The 19760-nt window shown below is 39.4% G+C and overlaps 1 protein-coding gene across 10 annotated transcripts in view; it reads left to right on the top strand.

Moving 5' to 3' along the window:
- The window catches only part of LOC100678173, a 222750-nt gene extending 208944 nt beyond the window's left edge, over positions 1 to 13806 (top strand). For all 10 annotated transcript variants that reach the window (XM_031929110.2, XM_031929106.2, XM_031929107.1 and 7 more), the window contains one exon: positions 11952 to 13806. In XM_031929110.2, the coding sequence (XP_031784970.1) occupies positions 11952 to 12373 (422 nt within the window). In that variant the 3' untranslated portion in view covers positions 12374 to 13806. The remainder of the gene's footprint in view (positions 1 to 11951) is intronic.
- Positions 13807 to 19760: the final 5954 nt, after the last annotated feature.

Genomic DNA, 19760 nt, shown 5'->3' with positions numbered 1-19760 from the left:
GTTTTTAAAGTCAGAGTATTGATGCCATCAATTCCACCATTTTCATTTTTCATATTATTAATTATTTCATGTATTTCTTTATAGTTTGTTGGGTGTATAAAAATACTTTTGTTGTTCATGCTTGGCATCTTTATTTTCTCATTCTTTGGCATATTTATTTTGCCTTGTAACTGCTTACCTATGTCGCAAAAGAAGTTGTTCATATGTTCGGCCATCTCATTTGCATCAGTGATTTTTTTGTTGTTATTTATAATATAATTAATATTATTGCACTTTTTAGGATTCTTACCCATTTTATTATTAATAATTTTCCACAAATTCCTTTGATTGCACATATTCATTTCTATCTGTTTTTTATCAAATTCTTCTTTTGCTTTGTATATAAGTATTTTGACATAATTATTATATGCTTCTTTTTTTGTTAGTGTTGAAAATAAAAATCAAGCAGGGTATAACTTCTCACGATGAATATATTTATTAATACACAAAAGGGAGCAAGAAATTAATACAAGTATGAAAGCGTAGTCAGATGTTAGTGAAGCGTTCGACTGTACAACGGCTCGCTTGCTCGATTCGGTTAGAACTAACTGCTATCCTCCGCTGAGGGTATTACAATACCTCGGTGACGCGGTCCTACGGCTGATCGCAAGAGGGACGCTGCCGATATCCAGGTACGCGACGACGCGGTCGAAGCGTGAGCGGACGGACCCTTCTTAATAGCCCCCGCCACCAACCTGGGTATCATAAAAAGGGCGCACTCAGCGAAGTGCGCGCTCCTTCTTAACCCCTAATTGCCGTGTTTGTCGCACGTATTTTTCGTAGGCAACAAACAAACCGCGTCTTTGAAAAGCTTATAATTATAAAACGAGCAGATGCGCTGCCGAGTTCGGCGACGGACTCGGCACGGCATCTGTTCTTGGGTTTTCCCAGCTACAATAAAACAAGAACTAAAATAATATTTCAAAATACTAAATCTAAGTTTTTATAAAAACTCCAACAGTTAGATTACTAGGATCACTTTTCCATATTTTATACAGTTCCTCTTTTTTATTGTGATTATTTTTTCGCACTTTATATTCAGCCTTTTTTGTGCACGTTTCGATTTTTAGAATTAGGTCATTTAATGCCAGATTTGGATCTGACATTAATAAGATGTCTGACCAATTTACCCTTTCTGCAGCTTTCCTTAGCTCGTTGTAATTTATCTTTTTATGTTCTTCATGACTAGAATTGTTTTTAATGCCCTTTAGCGATATCATTATTGGGTAATGATTATTGAAAGGGACACTGAGTGTGAAAGTTTTGTATTTTATCTTGCTTAACTTAATAAAGAAATTGTCTATGCAAGAGCCCTTATTTATATTAGTCGATGGTCTAGTTATGCTGGTTATTCCCGGGTAATACCCATTCTCTAGAAATACTTGTAAGAATTCCTGGTCTACCACATCTTGATTTAAAATATCGCAATTAAAATCTCCTATTATTAAGTTATTTTTATATTTCTTGTTAAGTTTTATAAGGTTTTTAATGTTTAATAAAAATTCTGTTTTGTGCATATCATGCGATCTATAAATTGCTGATAATATTATTTCTTTATTATTTGTTAAAGTAATTGTAGAGTTGATAATCTTGAGATTGTTTATTTGAATAATTTGTGTTGTTTCAATTATGTTTTCACTTATGTATATAGCTACTCCATCTGATTTATTTATTCTACTATAATTGTAGTACATTTTATAGCCTTTAATATTAAAAATTTCATATTTTTCAAGATTCCAAGTTTCAGTACAAACAATAATACACGGTTTTACTTCTAGGCTGTTTAAAAAAACAAGTAGTTTGTTATAATTTGCATTTAAGCTTCTTATATTAATACAAACAATTATTTCTTTATCATTTAACAAGTGCCTATTTAACATGTTTATATTATCAAAATTGTATTCTTGATTAAGGATATCCTTTTGAAAGTCTATATCCATTACCTTTTCTTAGTATTCTTGGATGGTACTGTTTGTATGGGCGATGTTAATGACCCTGCTGATGTAGCACTTGCTAATCTTGTTCTTGTACGTGTTACCATTTGTCGCGAAAATGTGCGCTCTACTTTACCGAAGAATCTTTGGTGAGTAGGCTGAATTGGATAGTCTGTCATTTCAATGAATTTTGTTATTTTCTGTTTTAGAACTTCACAATTATCACTATCTATGGCACTATGATTGATGTTGTAATTTGTCTTATATTTTTATTGCTAAATTCACAGTTTGGACACTTATTTGTTTCACTATTGCACTGAGCAGCTGGGTGATCTCCCGCGCATTGGTAACACGTGGCTTGGTTCCTACAGTTTTTGCCACTATGACCAAATCTAGCACATTTGTAGCATGGATTTGTATTTATGATGTCAAAAACTCTACAATTTTGATATCCAATGAATAATCTGTTTTTGTTTTCTTTTATATGTTTATAAATCGCTGGTGTAACTTCTAGTATTGCACACATGGTTTCAGATTTCACGTTTTCGTACATATGTACAACTTTGCACTTTTCATCAAAATCACTGAAATTTCTTTGATTAATATATTGTTCAAAATCTCTATCATTATAAACTTTGTCTATATCAATCACTTTCACGGTTGGCTTTCTTATCTGTTCCTTTTCAATTTTAAAATCCTTGTTTGCTAGTTTTTTTATCAAAGTTTTTTCGAGTGAATTAATACTTTCCTCGTTCATGCAATTTATTATTACGGTATCTTTATTTTTATTAATGACATTTTTAGTTTGTATGGATTTATCCTTGGTTAAATATTTGACAATTGTATTTTCTAAGTTAGTGTTGTTATTTTCATTTATTTTCTTGACAACTAATTTAGGCACTCTTTTGGGTTTGGGTTTGCTATTGTTTATTGAACTTGTTAATGCCTCAGAAAATGATTTAACTTTGTTAAAATCAGTGTTATTGATTCTTTGTTTTTCTTTAATTAGTAATTCGTTTAATAATTGATTTTTAGCTTGTAGTTCTTTGTATAATTCTTTTAGTAAACTGTTTTCGATTTTTAGTTTTTCATTTTCACTATAATCATCAATAGTACTGTTCTTTTCATCGTCTTGTTTCTTGCTGAGTTTGATGTCATTTAATATCTCACGTTTGACTTCTTCTCTGTTTTCATAATTCAGCTGTGCGATGAATTCGCAGACCTGCTGATTAAGCGTGCCATATGGTAGCTTAGAGATTAGAGCAAAATTCGGGTGCTCCTGGCAGATTACAAATGAGCTGTTTAGGAATTTCACAGGACTTCCAGAGTTATAATTTGACACAAATTCGCTCGTGTGATAGAAATCACCACAAACTATGCACACTACTGCACTTACTTTATTGGTTGGATGACATTTAAAGTACTTAGTATTAAGAGAGGCATCGTGCGGCTCATTGCCTCCCGACGCCATCTTGGAGTAGCTATTTTTTAAAATGAGTTTGTAATAAAAAACTGGCTTTCATACAGCCTTTACTCATCAAGTGTCCAAATCATTGCAAACCATTGTTACATCAATGAGATATCTAGTTGTTGTAATCGATGAAAGTGCACACATATTGTCCATCAGTTTCCGTCAGCCCACAAATCGATAAACCTATAATACAGCAAAAAGCTTCTTTGTTCAAAACACGAGTAAATATTATGCCTGCGCAGTCCAAACAAAGATAAATAAAAATACTACGTCAAGCCGAAGTGAGAGCGTTTAAAACGGCCAATCGTGTTTATCCATATACCCCGCGAGCAAAGTTTTTTTCTCACCTGAGCATATGATTCCAGGAGGTTTGCAGCACCTCGCTCTATCGGCGGGATGTTTACGAAATACCTGTTGAATGCTCGCCAGCGAAGGCCATTATAGATTTCCAAAGCTGCATGTCGGGGATAGATATTATAGCGGCAGGGTGAGGAAGCGAAAGGAGAGAATTCCCTCGACGATTTTCCGCTAATTAAAGGTGCAAACTCCACTGCCGAAACTCCGTAGACTCGGTATACCTCTGGCTTCGGCGTTAATATTCATAAAAAGTTGCGGTGGCGCGGGCTATCATCGAAATGAGATTTTAACGAGTTTCAAACGGCGCGTATAAGCCTTGTTTATCATAAGCTCGCGCAATTTCCATTAACCCTAATTGAGATCCTGCGCGCGAAAAAGAAAACGAGAGCGAGAGAGAAAACCCACGCGTTTCGGGACTCGAGAGGAAAGACGGGAAAGAAGGAAGAGAGACCCGAGTTACATAATTATCCATCAAGTGCGCGCCGGCGTAACGAAGTGAAACGCGCAAACGCGATTAAGCAACTGGCGTCTGCTGGAAAGGTCATACGCCACGGTTGCCTCGAGAGAGAGAGAGAGGCAGAGGGAGATATCGAATTAAGGGCCGTCTTCGTTACAGCCTCGGCGCAGAAGCTTTTGTTTAACGGCTGACCCGCTGCCTTCTGGCGAAGTTCACGCAGGAAGATGTTAACAGAGCCTGTGTGTTCTTCTTTTTTTTTTGAAAGTAACTCTCCACTTATTTCTTTGAGGCTGAAGAGAGCGTGTTTACGAGGTGGTTGACCGACTCGGTGGAGAAAAAAAATTGCCGGGGAAAGGTGCGGGAAATGCGATTAGGAAGAGTTGGCTCTTTGAGCTGTACAGAGGTTGGGTAATTATTTCATGGTATTTTTTTTTACTTACAGTTTTAAATGTCTTGACAAGCCTAAAGTGGATGTTATATTATTAGATGCATTTTTCTTCGAAATAAATGTATTTTTCAGACTCAGAAATAATTTACTAGCCAGTAGTATAGAAGTATAAATAGGCCGGCCAACGCATCAGCATATCGTAGCGACCAGCCCGTAAATCAAACAACAATGACTCCCATGGAAAAATCATTCGCTAACAGCGAGATAAATCGGCCGTTATAAGCACGAACGCTCATAAACAAAACTTTACCGTCAGCGACGAGCATGCAGTGCTCCAACGGATAATCGGCTTTTTGTAAAATATTTACACAACTATCAACATAGCGGCACACATTCGGCCAAAAACTCACTGCAGTGCAGTATATACGTGTATACATAGCATACAGGGTATGGCCATATACGCGTAGGCCCCCTCCCCTCGCTGTTTGCCTATTCTAGTGTGAGTTTACACTCGGCGCTTGGCCCATGCGTATATATGTGTGTCGAGCTCGCGCGTGTTTGCCCATGTTTATGCATTTGTAAATACATTTGCGAAAGGCCTTACCCCCGAACAATGGAAACTACTATCTTGGCTGGCCATTGTCGCCTCTCTAATATTCATTCTTCAATGTTTGCGCTTCCAGAATTCAGGAGGAGTGCGTCAGGGCTACGCTTCCTATTCGCGCACACGCGCTCTTTCGCATATACTCTCTTGTTGTGAGATTTCGGCAGAGCTGGAAGGAAGAGCTTTTTGGGCATCGAATTTCGTTTAACGATGCCTATTATGTTTGTCGCGTGTAATACAACTGTAATTGTCAATGATATAGTAACTGTTAGTTGTTTAATCACGAAGAAGGATGTGTGATAGGGATACTCATGTAACGTTTTCACTTCGTTTTGTTCACACAATGTGCATAATTTTGAATTATAAAAAATCCGCACACGTTTACCACTGCTTTTTGAATTTCTCAAATATATTCAAATAGCTCAAGCCCAAAAGTGATCCTAATCGCTTCCAAGCCCCAAATTTTTCGTCCATAAATCTTGCCCGCTCTTTAACAAAACGCTCATTCATCCCGCAGCATTTGCGCAAACTCTCACGCATATAATACAACGCAGTGTACTTACCAAGCCTCAAATACACCCATACACACACTCGCATACGCGCAGTCTCCTAACAGTGCACTGATCTACTTTGCGCGAAACACAGCCGTGCCACGCATACAACCCCCCCCCCTCCGCCTACTACACATAAACACCACGTACGAAACCCCTTTCTATACGTGTAGGCGAGCGATATTTTGTTTGCGAGCCAACGCGCGTGCCCGAGGCTCGGACTTCACGGCGTGATTATGCAGAGGACGATCAAAGCTGTTCCTCGGATTACCCAAGCCACCGGATTAAACCCGGCGCGCCATATTCAATTGATTAATGGTCAGGCCCTCCGGCAAAAAGCGAAGGAGGAGGATCGCACGTGTTCACATTTCATTAAATTATACATCCGGCCGACTAATCCGCGCGATTAGGCGTGTGCGGCTCGATCGGCTTCGTTAATAATGGCCTCGCCAGAAGAGCAGCCGCGCATAGCCATTCGGAGAATTGGTTTGAGGCAAGTAGGGTCTTCGCGCTTTAGAGAAGTTAATGCTGCACGAGCGCGTGTGTCTAAACGAAGCCGACCGTTACCACTTGAAAAGTCGATACTCAGTGCGCCGTGTTATTAGACGCGTAAACTGTGCTCGGTTTCATAGCACAACGTTTATTCAGCGCACATAATACACGTTTCCCCTCGAGGAGAATAGAATCTTTTTACATCTGCACATACGCGGCGATGCTCTCGCGAGTTATTTAAATGCAAAGGCGCTTACGTTTGTACAAACACATGCAAATTCCGCAGCGCACGATGTGTGTATATATATATATATATATATATATATATATATGTGTGTGTGTGTAGAAGGCTGCTCAGGGCAGGTGAAATCTAGATGAATTTTTTCCCCCTCGCGCAGAACGCTCTCTCGCGATCTAATATTTTACGTGACTCATGCGCGGATCTGGAGTGTACGCCTAAAATGCGCATTTCAACCGTACGCGGCACGGATGAAAGCTCGTCGTGCACCCGAATGAGTATATCTCCAAATTACCATATCGATGTATTATTTTGCGTATTTCGGAAAGCGCCGAATAAAAAGCCTCTTATTCGGAGGATCGATGCGCAAATCGTACGGGCATTAATAATTCTCAGGCGAACGAAGAACAACGGTATCTGACAACACCAGATTTATTCCACTTGAAGCACACCATTTAATCTTCGGTCTGTTAATTCATTTCCGGGGATATTTTTTTCCCTGCCATATCGTATAAGTCAATACAAGCCTATAACGCCGCACTATGCAAACGTTAAATATCGAGTTAATGAAGTGCTTCGATTCGATGAAGAGCGCGAAGGGCGGCTATATGCATTGATCTGCAAAAAGCTCGCGATAAAAGCTTTTAAACTCGTTGGACGTTAAATTGTACGAGCAAAGAAATCGAAGGCCAATCGAGCGCGCTATTATAATTGCTTCCGCGGAGGTCGAACCTTGTCAATCGGCGAATCCCGTATTTCAAAGCAGACACGTTTGCGATTTTTTTTTTAAACGCCGCGATTATACACTGTACATTAAGAGTCGACTGAAGTTTCGCGTCCGAGGGAATCTCAGAGCCCTCCAGCAGCTATGTATTCGCCGCGAAAAGTATAACGTAGCTAACGCGTGCGGGTAAAAAATCGGAAACATCCAGCGAGCGAAATACAAAACTTTGGACGGAAGAACAATGCCACACGACTCGGCGCCTATGAACTTATCCCATTTCTGGCGTGGCTTACACCGTCGTCTGAAAAATTTACGGAGAGAGAGACGCCGCGCGAAAAAAGATACGCGGCGACAATGAAAGGGCTCTCGCGCCCCGCGAAATAATAAAGAAGTGGGTTAAAGTGGAGCGCGCGAAAAGAATAAGTAATATCGCGGCCGCATCTTACAGAGAGAAAGAGAGACCTTTCATTCGCGCTGCCTTTTGCTTTGCTTTCTCTCCCGAGTCGATGTGGAAGTAGGGCGTCGTCGTCGTAACTGACCTTATACACGCCCACGCACACTCAAATATTGAGTCGCTCAGGGGTTTTCTCTCCTCTGTTTCTAGCTTCCTCTCTCGCATAGTCTATAGCGTCGTCGTATGGCCAGGATCTTCGAGAGTCAAAAACAATGCAAGTGGAGCAGCGGAAAGCGTATATAACTTATTTTAATTCCACTGGCAGCGCTGTCGATTTCTCGCCCGGGTATACAGATGCCTTAGGGACGCTGCCGGGAATTAAAGCTTTCCTTTCGGGGCGTGGCTCGAAATTATTCTCGATGTGTTTAGTCGCGCCGTGTATACATAGCTGCGTAAGAGAAAGAAACGTCGAGAGGGACGAGTGTTTTTATTTACGTGCTCTCTCTTTTCGCTGTGTATTTTGTAATTTTCGTGCAGATTCGGCTGTGCCGAGCGATCGAGACGTAAAGCTAGGAGAAAATAGGATACTGGAAAAATAGCCTTGGAGAAAGGTTTAGCGCGCTGTGTTATACATATACACACAATACTGCGTGGAGACAAGAATATTATTACGTTATTTGAGTTACATCTGAATTTGTTACGTCTATAAGAGAATCTGAAACTCCATCGGTCGAGGCATTGAAGCAGCCGTGATATAATGCAAACAGACACGTGTAGAGGCGTTTGTACACTACCGAAGGAATGATGCTGGGAGGTTGATTTGCGCTAAAATATATTACGTGACGATTTAAGAAAGATAAGTTATACAATAATGATTTTAAAACTCGTTTTAGATGCAAGCGTTCGTTGCGCTTGTTTTATTTAAGTTCGATCAATCAAACGTACATTACTTATTTCATTTAAATGGAAATTCGTTGCTGGACGCGTTTGTAATCAGTCAAATGCAAATACAACGTTGCGAGTTTTAAATTTAAAATTATAACGTAGACATCTACGCCAGCGAAACGATTGAAATCTATATATTTATTGAATTCTTTGTTGGTGCATGAAACTGATAAATATTGTACATGTTGTTGTCTCTCTTCATTAATCGATTTCCAGAAATGCGCATTCGCATCGAAGAATCATTACTGATGAATTTTACGATGTGCATACTAAAGTTACACATTAAACTCTACATTTCAATATCGATGGCTAAATAATCGTAATTTATTTTTTTATTTTCAATGTAAAATTTCAATTAAAACTTTTTTAAATCTGACTCGTACCAAGAAACTATTCCAAACTCATACTTTTGATCCTTCTTCCTCCTTCTTGCGAATTACCCGAAATCCAAGCGATGAGCCGATAATTCCGTTATATTCGATTGATATTAAAAAAGCCCCTACTGTTCCAATTTAAAAAAAAAAAGAAAACCTTGAAAATCCAGCAGCTCTCACAGATAGCTTGACCATTCGACCCGCATCACAGTTCAAATCGCCGGAATAACCGTCAGCTCGTACGTAAACGCGCTTGAATATTTCTATATCTTGAAAAGCTGAAAAGAACGAGTGTCCGCAACCGCAGAGGGTCGCTAATTCATCGCCTTTCGATTTCCGCTTGCGGAGGCAACTGGTTCCGGGTGTAGGCTTTGCTTGGCTAAAGTACACGCGGAAATAAAGGCGAATGGGCCAATTAATTACTCGGGATTTGCCGTACACCATTGATGTTGATAATCTTACCAGGGTATACGGGACTTAGAGAGTATATATCGTAGCTTAATAAGGAATTACGTTGATTAGGACGTTTTTTTGTGTAGTAAGATGTTCTTTTGGTAGCTTACTTTACGGGATAAATTGTATGATTACACCGTAAATAGTTATTTCAGTGGCATTTTGAATCAAGAACAAATGGAATTCTTTTGTCTTGAGAAAAATCCTACAAACGCGTGCAGACCGATTGATGCAATAAACATGAACGAAAATTCGATGTCACATTCCCGTCAGTCAAGTACTTCATTAACTCAAACATTTGTCCAATCTCGAATACTCGAACAAGCAAGTGCAGATACCTTCATCACACATATATAATATATATTTACCATTTCCACCGTCTCTACCTCTCTCTCTCTCTCTCTCTCTCTCTCTCTCTCTCTCTCTCTCTCTCTTGCTCTCACTTGGCGCATCGCTGCATATTCATCGCGTATTATATAATTTCCGCGGAGATCTCGGAGCTTCGACTTGCAAATTATATTTGAATTTCCATTTGCATTCGGCGTTGGCCCCGCAAACAAATCCAACCTCCGAGACAACGCGTGCGAACGATCTTTTTGTCACACTTCTCTACGACGACTTTCGCCTAAGTCAACGATAGATGAGGGTATTTCCCGTATAAGAAAGACCGCGAAGTTATGCTCCTCTCTGCGAGTGTATGCGTGATAAAGTTAGCTGGAATCGCGTTTGTTTCTGCTAGTCAAACAATGAGAGATTTATCGCGGCGGGCAATGCTAAAATCGCCGCCAGTCTATAGAGTGTCGAGAGGGAGGAATTGAGCTCCGAGACTTTCTGGCGAGGATTCGGTATCCGAGCTTTTGTCAATTGATTTTATTCGTATATAAATGTATAATACTCTATTTCTGTAATTATTTCAAATCCAGGTGCACGAGTTCTGGAGGTAAAATGAATATTATAACTGATCGACTGCTTCCTTTGGAACGTAATTTATGTCATTCTCTTTTATGATTTAACGCATCAACCGCAGCATCCTGATAAAATATCGATTCTCATTCCCACAAATACACAGATGAAAAGTACGAGGGAAGAACGCTGTGAATACAAACGGCTTCTCCCTTTTTATTTACCCGCAAATTTCTCGAGCACAATCTCCCGGAGCGCGCACAACAAGAAGCTCGACGAAGCCCGGCAACCTTATCTCCGCGAGGTAATTAAGTCGTTTCCGATTGCCTCGCGTTCCACTTCCACTAGGGCCCGCGTAGCATCAGATATCGTTGCGCGTTGAATATTTCTCGCGATCCTCAAACTCCCATTTAAATCCCGCATAATCCCAGGGACACGTGCTATATACACTCGTTTCCTCTTTTTATTCCCTTTCTCTCTTATTCGCGCGCTCGCAAGTTACATCGCTGTATTAATAATATAAGCCAGACGAGTTTTCAATCTTATTTAATTTCTACGACTGCGCAGCTCACAACCGAGCGTAGACTTTTCGAGAGGAAGCTGCAGGGGAATTCGTCCATTATTCATGAATCGACGAGTGAAGAGAAGAAGAAACCCGATAAAAAAGGAGCAAATGAATTCCCTTCGAACTCGTACGTCTATGCGGCCAATAAACCCGGCCTGCTGCTGCTGCTGCTGCTCTCGACCTCAAACCAGAGTCGGATATATACGTGGATAAAATAATGGGGATTAAGCCTTTCGGTTGTTACGACAACGAGGACTACGCGCCATCTAAATATTGACCTTTTATCTCACCCCGAGCGCACCTTCTCACTTCCTTTTTCTTTATCGCGAGTGGAGTGAGAGAGAGATTCGCGAGAAATGGAAGTTTTATCCCGTCTTTGAAATCGCATGAAATTTTATACGCGCGAGCGTGGGTTTAGCGTCGCTTTAGCGCTATTTCGGCGAAGAGTAATGGCGATTTTCTCTATTCTATCTGGGGGGGTTTTTGGAGCGCTCGCTGCGTACTGTTGTGCCGAATTAGATTTTTGCGATTTTCACGAGCTGCATTACTGCGAATCGATACGGGAAATTATGCCGAGCGATTTGCAGCTATTGGCGCGCAGCCGACTTTACAACTGCTATGCATTTTTTGGTATACGCGCAGTACACCAGCGTCTACAGTTTCGGCTGTGTATATGGAGCTTTCGTGTGCTGCAAGCGAAAATTTTGCAAAATCCTTGCCCTTGGAGTATCTAGAGCACGGGCTGCGCGGCTGGGAAATTAATAACGTTCCGAATCTGCTGAGTATGATAGACTACGCTACTTCAGCAGTTTACATTGAATCGTACTTTTTCAAATGCATACAACTAAGATATTTGAGAAATTTTGCTGAACCATTGGATCCGCGGCAGCTGTATTATCGCCTTGACAATATTTTTTTATTCAACGAATCATTAAAAAAAACGGAAGTACACGGTGAAGCAGCTCTTATCTTTGAGCGCGTTTTGGAAGAATCATAAAAATAAATTCTTAAAAGTCGATGAAGCGATAACATTTCTGAACTCGTAACCTTCTATGCTTTCAGAGGCTCGAGCGGAGATAAGCGGACCGAGCGAGAAGTTCGTCCGTCCGGGTAGCACGCTCCAGCTGCACTGCCTCGTGAAAAAGTCTACGGAGCAGCCGTCGTTCCTGTTCTGGTTCCACAACAGCCGGATGATCAACTACGACGTGGAGCAAGGTGTGAATGTCAGCACGGATCTGATGGCGCGCGAGTCGTGGCTTGAGGTTCCGCGCGCCTCTGGACGACATTCCGGCAACTATACCTGCGAGGCGAGCAACGCCACGCCCGCCCGAGTCTTCGTGCACATCTTTAACGGTGACAACCCAGCCGCAATGCAGCATAGCCTAGCCAGCTCTCCGTCAGTAATAGCCTGCTCGGCGCTGATGACCCTCAGTACCGCGTTGAAATTAGCGCTGCAGCACGTTTACGTCTACGCGGGCAGTTAGAGGGGCCCGAGGACTCGAATAACGTTAACGATGATCAGTGGATTTTTGTAGGTTAGGTGCTAATTGCCGGTTCTGTTTTATCGACGGTCGGGATGTCGCTGTTTACCGGCGGAGATTTGTACGATTAGTGAAAAAATGGAGCAGCGCGTTTGGCATGAATGCAAATTAATGAATTGAAGCTCCGTCGGTAACCCGCTTCTCCTTAAGAGGATGTGAAATTTATTAGTGTTACATTTTTTCCAGTATTCCGTAAGTCTTAAATCGATTCGATATTAAATATAATTACTTATAAAATCTGTCTTCCAATATCTGAAATTTACTGCACATAGAGTTAATTCTTACATTTACGAATATAGCAAACTTTTAAATAATAATTTTGCGTAGTCTGATTGTTTCGAGAAATATCAATATTTCAGTAACATTAAGGTATATATAACTATAAGAAGTAATGAATTTTAAAATTTACGAAAATTCCGTGGTGTTCAAACTTGCTATCAACAATTGTCTCTGTCCAATATAGGTAGATTTGAAAAAATTGAGAAAACACTTTCACATCTTCTTCATTTTTACAATTTGTTCAAACCGCACAAACGTTTTGAACAATTTGTAAAAATGTTAGCGTCGATAAAGTAGGGACTAGATAATTCTCCGAAATGCTCTATAAAGAGCGTAAAAATATAGAAGCGTCAAAACCCTATTATATACAGGAACAATTCTTGTTATAGTTAAATGAATAATAATTGAAAAAAAAACAAACAAAAATAAATCCGTTTGACTTCCATATGCTGGTTACTTGACGCATTTCAAAGACTGTTTTATCGAATTTGCATAAAGAGATTGGCTATTTAATGTATCTTTGCAATGCAATCAATAATCAGTATAGGAAAGCCAGACAATCACAAGATAACAAGACAACGTGTATAAATTGGTGAATTAATTTGTAAAATGTTTCGTCGGTAAGTTAGCAGTATAGTCTGTAAAGCAGTATAGCGTCGATGTTTCGCGTCCTTTAAACTTCTACTGTAGCCAAAAGTACTAAACTATGTATGTACACGGAATCTACACTGTTTTTTAACAACACGAACTTTCAAAGAAAGTAATATCTTTAAAATTTCATCAACATTCCATCTTAACACTAAACACACCGAATTTACAACTTTAACAGTAAGATATGCTGCTCGTCCTTGCCACCAGTCAGTTATCAAAACAGCCACATCCTTACCTCTCGAAATCCTGATAAATTTTCCGTTTTCTCAAATCAATTTTTCCTCTCGAACTTCCCAAATAAAAAGGCATTCGACGTATGATTGAAGTGCCAGAGCCACTTACCGATTGACGATTTTATCAATAAGATTGAATCTGGCCTCGAGCATTTCTGGTGCAACCGAAAATTGATCAACTCCTCTAATCGAAAAACTCGCAAGAAAAAAAAATAAAGAATCAAAATCTCGACCAAAGAGCAATCAATATCCAATACTCCGCTGCTGCAAAAACATCAAATCTCGTCCATTAAATCTCTCTCTTACGAAATCCATAACTTATATATTGGAAAGCTTGTATATAGCTGCGCAATAAGGCGTCCTCTATATTATACAGTACTAGGAATGAAGGCGCGCTTCGCGCGCTCTTGATTCTATCTCTGTCTAATAACACTGGTAGAAAATCTACTATAAGTGTTGGACGGCACACTAACGTCTGCTAATATTTTATAAGCATGTAACATGTTAATAAATCCCTCAAAACTATTTTTTAATAAATATATTAATAATGCTCAATATTTTAATAAATATATTAATAATGATCATTGGTTTGAATAGTGAATTTGAAGAAAAGTTCAGTATAAGAGTCAGTTGGTTTGTCTATCATTGCAATGCCATTTATTTGCATTATAAAAAAGCTATACAACTAAAATTTTACACAGATACTTACTATGCTACCTAGAAAATATGTAACCTACATGATTATGATTTAATTGTTTTCATTCATATTTTCACATCCAGGCTCATGCGAATTTTTTAATTGAGCAGGTCAAATTTTACTTATAACCAGTTACGCAGAAACTACTATCTCTAGCACATTGTATTTCTGGTTTCCAGTGTATTTTTACATGAAGAAAGTGATAAGTATTTTAGCTTTTTTGCCAAGGCATTAATTAGGATTTTGACTTTTAACAGTTGTGAGAGATTTTGAGACCGATACCTGTTTCTCCATTTTTGCATTTTTTCTCATTCGAAAACTAACAGGTCTAAAAAGCTCATATTTTGCATATAGATTTCTTTCGTGATTGTGGAAAGATATTTAAAGTTGAATCAACCTTAACTGAAAAACTTCTGATTTCGACTCCGACACTGAAGTGAATACAAACTCATGCTATACGACTAAATAATGATCATGGGTGTTGTAGTCGAACACAAAAGTATTTCAGTTAACGTTGATTCAACTTTAAATATCTTTCCACAATCACGAAAGAAATCTATATGCAAAATATGAGCTTTTTAGACCTGTTAGTTTTCGAATGAGAAAAAAATGCAAAAATGGAGAAACAGGTATCGGTCTCAAAATCTCTCACAACTGTTAAAAGTCAAAATCCTAATTAATGCCTTGACAAAAAAGCTAAAATACTTATCACTTTCTTCATGTAAAAATACACTGGAAACCAGAAATACAATGTGCTAGAGATAGTAGTTTCTGCGTAACTAGTTATAAGTAAAATTTGACCTGCTCAATTAAAAAATTCGCATGAGCCTGGATGTGAAAATATGAACGAAAACAGTTAAATCAGAATCATCTAGGTAATATGTCTAGTAGCCTTTTTACAATTCAAAGAGCATTGTATAATAGACTTAAAATTACTGACTCGGATACGGAACTTTTCTTTAAATACACCTCTCAAACCTCACCGAGGGCGACTTTGGGCACAGAGACACAGTATATACTTCAAACGCTTTATTCTTTTAATTGAACTTCTCACTGGCATTTAAAAAAAAAACTAAATAATATTCACACACTTTATTACTACTTCAAATAGGGTTAGGGTGCCACTTTTCAATACGCATGTTGTAATACTACACACTCTTCGTAATAATTAATTTTTACTAAAATTTCTTGCTAGTTATATTACATATATTTTATCTGTTATCAAGGTTTCCATATTTCATTTTAAACACCTTAAACATTTCTACCAGGGTTATGAGTTATGACTATTTTGAGAGTTATGAATTTAAAGCGCGGTTCTGACCTCGTTGCCTAGGCAACCAACCAGCAACCAATCAGAATCACGTATTAAATGCTTCACAACAAAGGCCATCATTTTTTTAAGAGAGGACGGCGCGAAAGCAGCCACCGTCGCATCCAATTATATTTGAGGACGAGAGAGAGAGAGAGAGAATGCGTTTCGATTTTCCTGATCCTCTTGCCGACTATATCTGGAAGAGAATCTGCCCGAGTTACACGTATATTTGAATTATTGATTAGTCGGTCGCTCTCGGACATTGGTCGAGGAAGAGAGGATTTTCGGTCGGGTCTCGTGGCAACCGGATGTTTCCGTGAATCGAGAGGTTATTTTTTGTTTTACGAATGAGCGAGTGGTTGCAATCCGTTCTTGCCATAGATGGTAAGCCTTGTAAATACTGTAAATATTACATCATGAATTCGAAAAGATGTTTTAATGTTTTGTTCATCGACTTTTAAGATTTTAAATAAAAATCGCTTAAATTTTAGTATTTTCACATAGGTATAATACAACTTCCATCACATACTGTAGTTTTGATGAAAACAACATTAATCAAATGTAATAAATAATTTCACCGTTCTGCATTTTCACAATCAATGTTGATGCAGTTTTATTGGAAACCTCTTTTAATACTTGCAAAAAGAATAATCAATCGTGCACTCGTCCTCTCGCGTTGAATTACCTTTAAAAGTAACATAATATAAAATACACTTTACATCGATAAATCGTAATTGCGTATTCAATCGAATTACAGCGAAAACTAATTTTTACTACAATCTCCCAAGTAATTTAAAACGCTCTCATCAATTTTTCAATAAAGGGACAACAATAACCGATAAAATAATTGCAGAATATATAATGGTTAATTAAGTAATTAGTACAACAAAACGATCACAAACCGCGTCTTTCACCCAAACAATCATAGCGAAACAAACGCCGCAGTAGCGTACGATTTCGCGGCTGAAAAACCCATCGATCGATCCTCAAACGTAAAACGACTAAAAGGAACAATATAAAGTGCGCTAATCATTTTTTCTCGTTCGCTCTATAGCTAGAATGGGCCGTCGTAATTAACGTGCCGAGCCGTCGATCGTGCCTGTCCGGCGTACGCGCGCGGAATGCCTCTACCGGCGCAACTCGGAAAATGAAACTGCGGGGATTTTCTTCGCAGCGGAATATTTACTTTGTCGACGAGGTATGCGATTCCTCGGCTGGAATTTTTAAAGGCGATGATTTGGTTCGAAAGCGATCCGCGATAAGGAGTATTTTCGAGAGGAAGAGCACAGAGACTGTGTGGATCTAAATGCAAATTTTTCGGTAAATATTTGAGACTGCGGCGGGAAATTTCGCGGAGAAGAAATTTTAAAAACGGGGAAAAAATTGCGGGGAAAACGCTGGGCATGGAGTTCACAGGGAAGAGGGGTATACACGACCTCGTAACAGTCGCTGTGAATTACAGTATGTGTACGCATTATAGTTATGTACTGTAGGCCGAGAGTAAATGTTTATCGATCTGCGAGTTATAGCTTGTACCGTTTTCTAATTCTTGCGCGTAAAGTACACGCGTAGCTGTGGCTTTGAAGTATCGGAATTCCAATTTTCATATATTTTTCAAACGTTCATCATTGCGGTAAAACGAGAGAAGAAACTAAACTTTGCGTAATAAATTTAATAACTGATGCGTAATAAATTTTTCTTTGCAGTCGGCGTCATTATTCATCTCTGATTCAAACATGAATCGTTTTAAAAAACGTCGGTTATAAGAATACCAATCCATCCCCGGCCAAGTAGACAAACTCAGAGTGTAGCCAGACGCGGAAGCATCGAGTACGATTCTATTATACGTCATTAACTTCGTATTCTTCCATGTCGCTCGTTTGAAAATTCGGAAGCTCCCTGATCACTCCCGAACTTTCAAGGATCCTCGTCGCCCCTCCGACAACCTTGTACACGTGTAGATACGTTCTTTCTCTCGAAGAAAACTTTTATTTAGCTACGACGACAAGAGGCGAAATTGACAAGCCAAAGGGGGGAGAGAATTTTCACGCGGCGCCGAGCAGCGACTTTCGATTGCATTTCCGGTACTACGCGCGCTCTTTTGACGAGACCGCGAAGAAGTTTTCGTAATTACGCCTAGTGGCTTTTTCTTTCCCTTTTTGATCCTTTCGGTTTGACGACTATGAGCTGCGCTACGCCGCGGAATGTTAATTTTTACACTTTAATTGGATCTGTGCGACTGTCTTTTTTTCTCTCGTTATGCATTGCGTAGAAAACCATTTTTTTAGAGCTCGCATAAAGTCCGGTGTATAAGGGAGAAAAAAAGCCATGCGGATATAGACGCACAAAGGGAAGCTGCAAACCCGGAAGCGTCGCGTTGTGTTTGATATAAAAGTTGAAAGTTATAAATTTAGTTAGAGATAGACTTCGTGTAAGGAAGGCGTAACAGCACCATTACTTACACGGGATGGGATCGATTCAAATTCAACCTAACGAGAAACAATGTAAAATTAGCTCCTTTCTTGGCGAAGGTATAGCACTACTTCTCCGTCCCTATATACTTCGATCGTCTAACCGAGTAGAGTCCTCTCGGCTCCCGAGTATATCCGGCCGGTGTGTTTTTTATTTTCGTGTACACACATAGTGAAACCTCGTTTCCTTCAATCCATTCAACGAAGATAAAGCAAGCATCGCCGCTCGATTCAGTAAACCTTCTCTCTCGTGCGCGCTCAGTCTGCCGAGCGTTTAATTTCTTTCACGGATGGCCGCGAGAAAAAGGGCAAAAATTCCTCTGCGCGCTCGCTGCAAAAAGCAACTCGAATTCCCACGAGCACTTCGCGCGAAATAGAGAGCCAAGAAGCAAGAGGCACTAGTAGTAGCAGCAGCAGCGGCGCAAAAAAAGCCTCGATCGACTGTGCGCTCACCGAAAAATGTCATGCTCCCGCTCTCCCCCCCCTCTCTCTCTCTCTCTCTCTCTCTCTCTCTCTCTCTTTCTCTCTTCCACGGGGAAAAAAATTCCAAGCTCTTTGGATCGACGGAGACGGAACCTCCCGCGAGAGGCTTGCTTTTTTGTTAATTTGATACAAAAATATACGAAACAAAGGGACAGCGGAGTTTTTGTCCGCGAGATAATGACGTGCGCGTCGTTAACGCTATCCGGGGCGTGTGGATTTTTAGCGTAAAAACCGAGCTTTAATGCGTATATTTCTCTCTTTCTCTCTCCCGCTTTCTCTTCTTTTTTTTTCATCATCATCCCTCTCTCGCACGACGCGCAAAATAACTCGTAATGTTAAGGGGTGGCAGGGACGAGAAGAGGCCGCGCGCAATTTTTCACGTCCGCGGAAAGAGCGAGCACATATTACATCAATTACGTTGAGATAGTGACGTACGTAAATCATAGGCCAAATACACAAGTATATATGTATATTTACGGAAATATATGTATAAATACACGGTAGCTTCTAGTCCGATTCAATTAATGCACCCTCGCGCGTACATAAGGAAGCGAAACTATATTTTCATTCTGTTTTTCTTACCCAATTTGTTCGTTGTTTGGCTCGTTAAAATATTGCATTGTGGAGTATGGTTTTGTTTACACTGTTGCTACGGTGTTTGGAGATATATGAAGAAATTATTACGATGCGTTTATATATTTTATCTCATACAGTTTATACAAAGCCTCTATATGAAAATGTTTGATCTTTGTAGCCGAATATGTTGCGAAGAGACGACATGAGCGTCGATTATCATGTAGTTTTTAACTTGAATATACTTGAGTTGTAGAATTAGGTACTAGCTACGAAACATGAAAATATAGTTAGTGCGCTGTACTTCTGTGTGATTGTAATAAAAAAGTGTACCATCGTGGCGAACCGACTCCCGAAGGCTTATTTTTTACACTTTTTTCCTTTGCAGAATCTGCAGTACACGACTTTTTAATATTTAAGTACGTATATGCATCATCGTATAATACATAGAATAAACATATACATGATAATCTCAACGTCTAACAGTCTAAGTTTTTTGTAAAAGAAAAATAGAAAAATGAAAATATTTGTTAAACGAAAAGAGGCGCGGAGAACGTTTTATTGTTGAAGAATTGTTTGATATTCTATCCAGCTAGATTTTTACAAACATTGCACACTTCTCCCGAATCTG

This window comes from Nasonia vitripennis, chromosome 4, assembly GCF_009193385.2.
Source record: "Nasonia vitripennis strain AsymCx chromosome 4, Nvit_psr_1.1, whole genome shotgun sequence".
Taxonomy (NCBI): Eukaryota; Metazoa; Arthropoda; class Insecta; order Hymenoptera; family Pteromalidae; genus Nasonia; species Nasonia vitripennis.
This window is presented reverse-complemented; position numbering and strand designations above follow the sequence as displayed.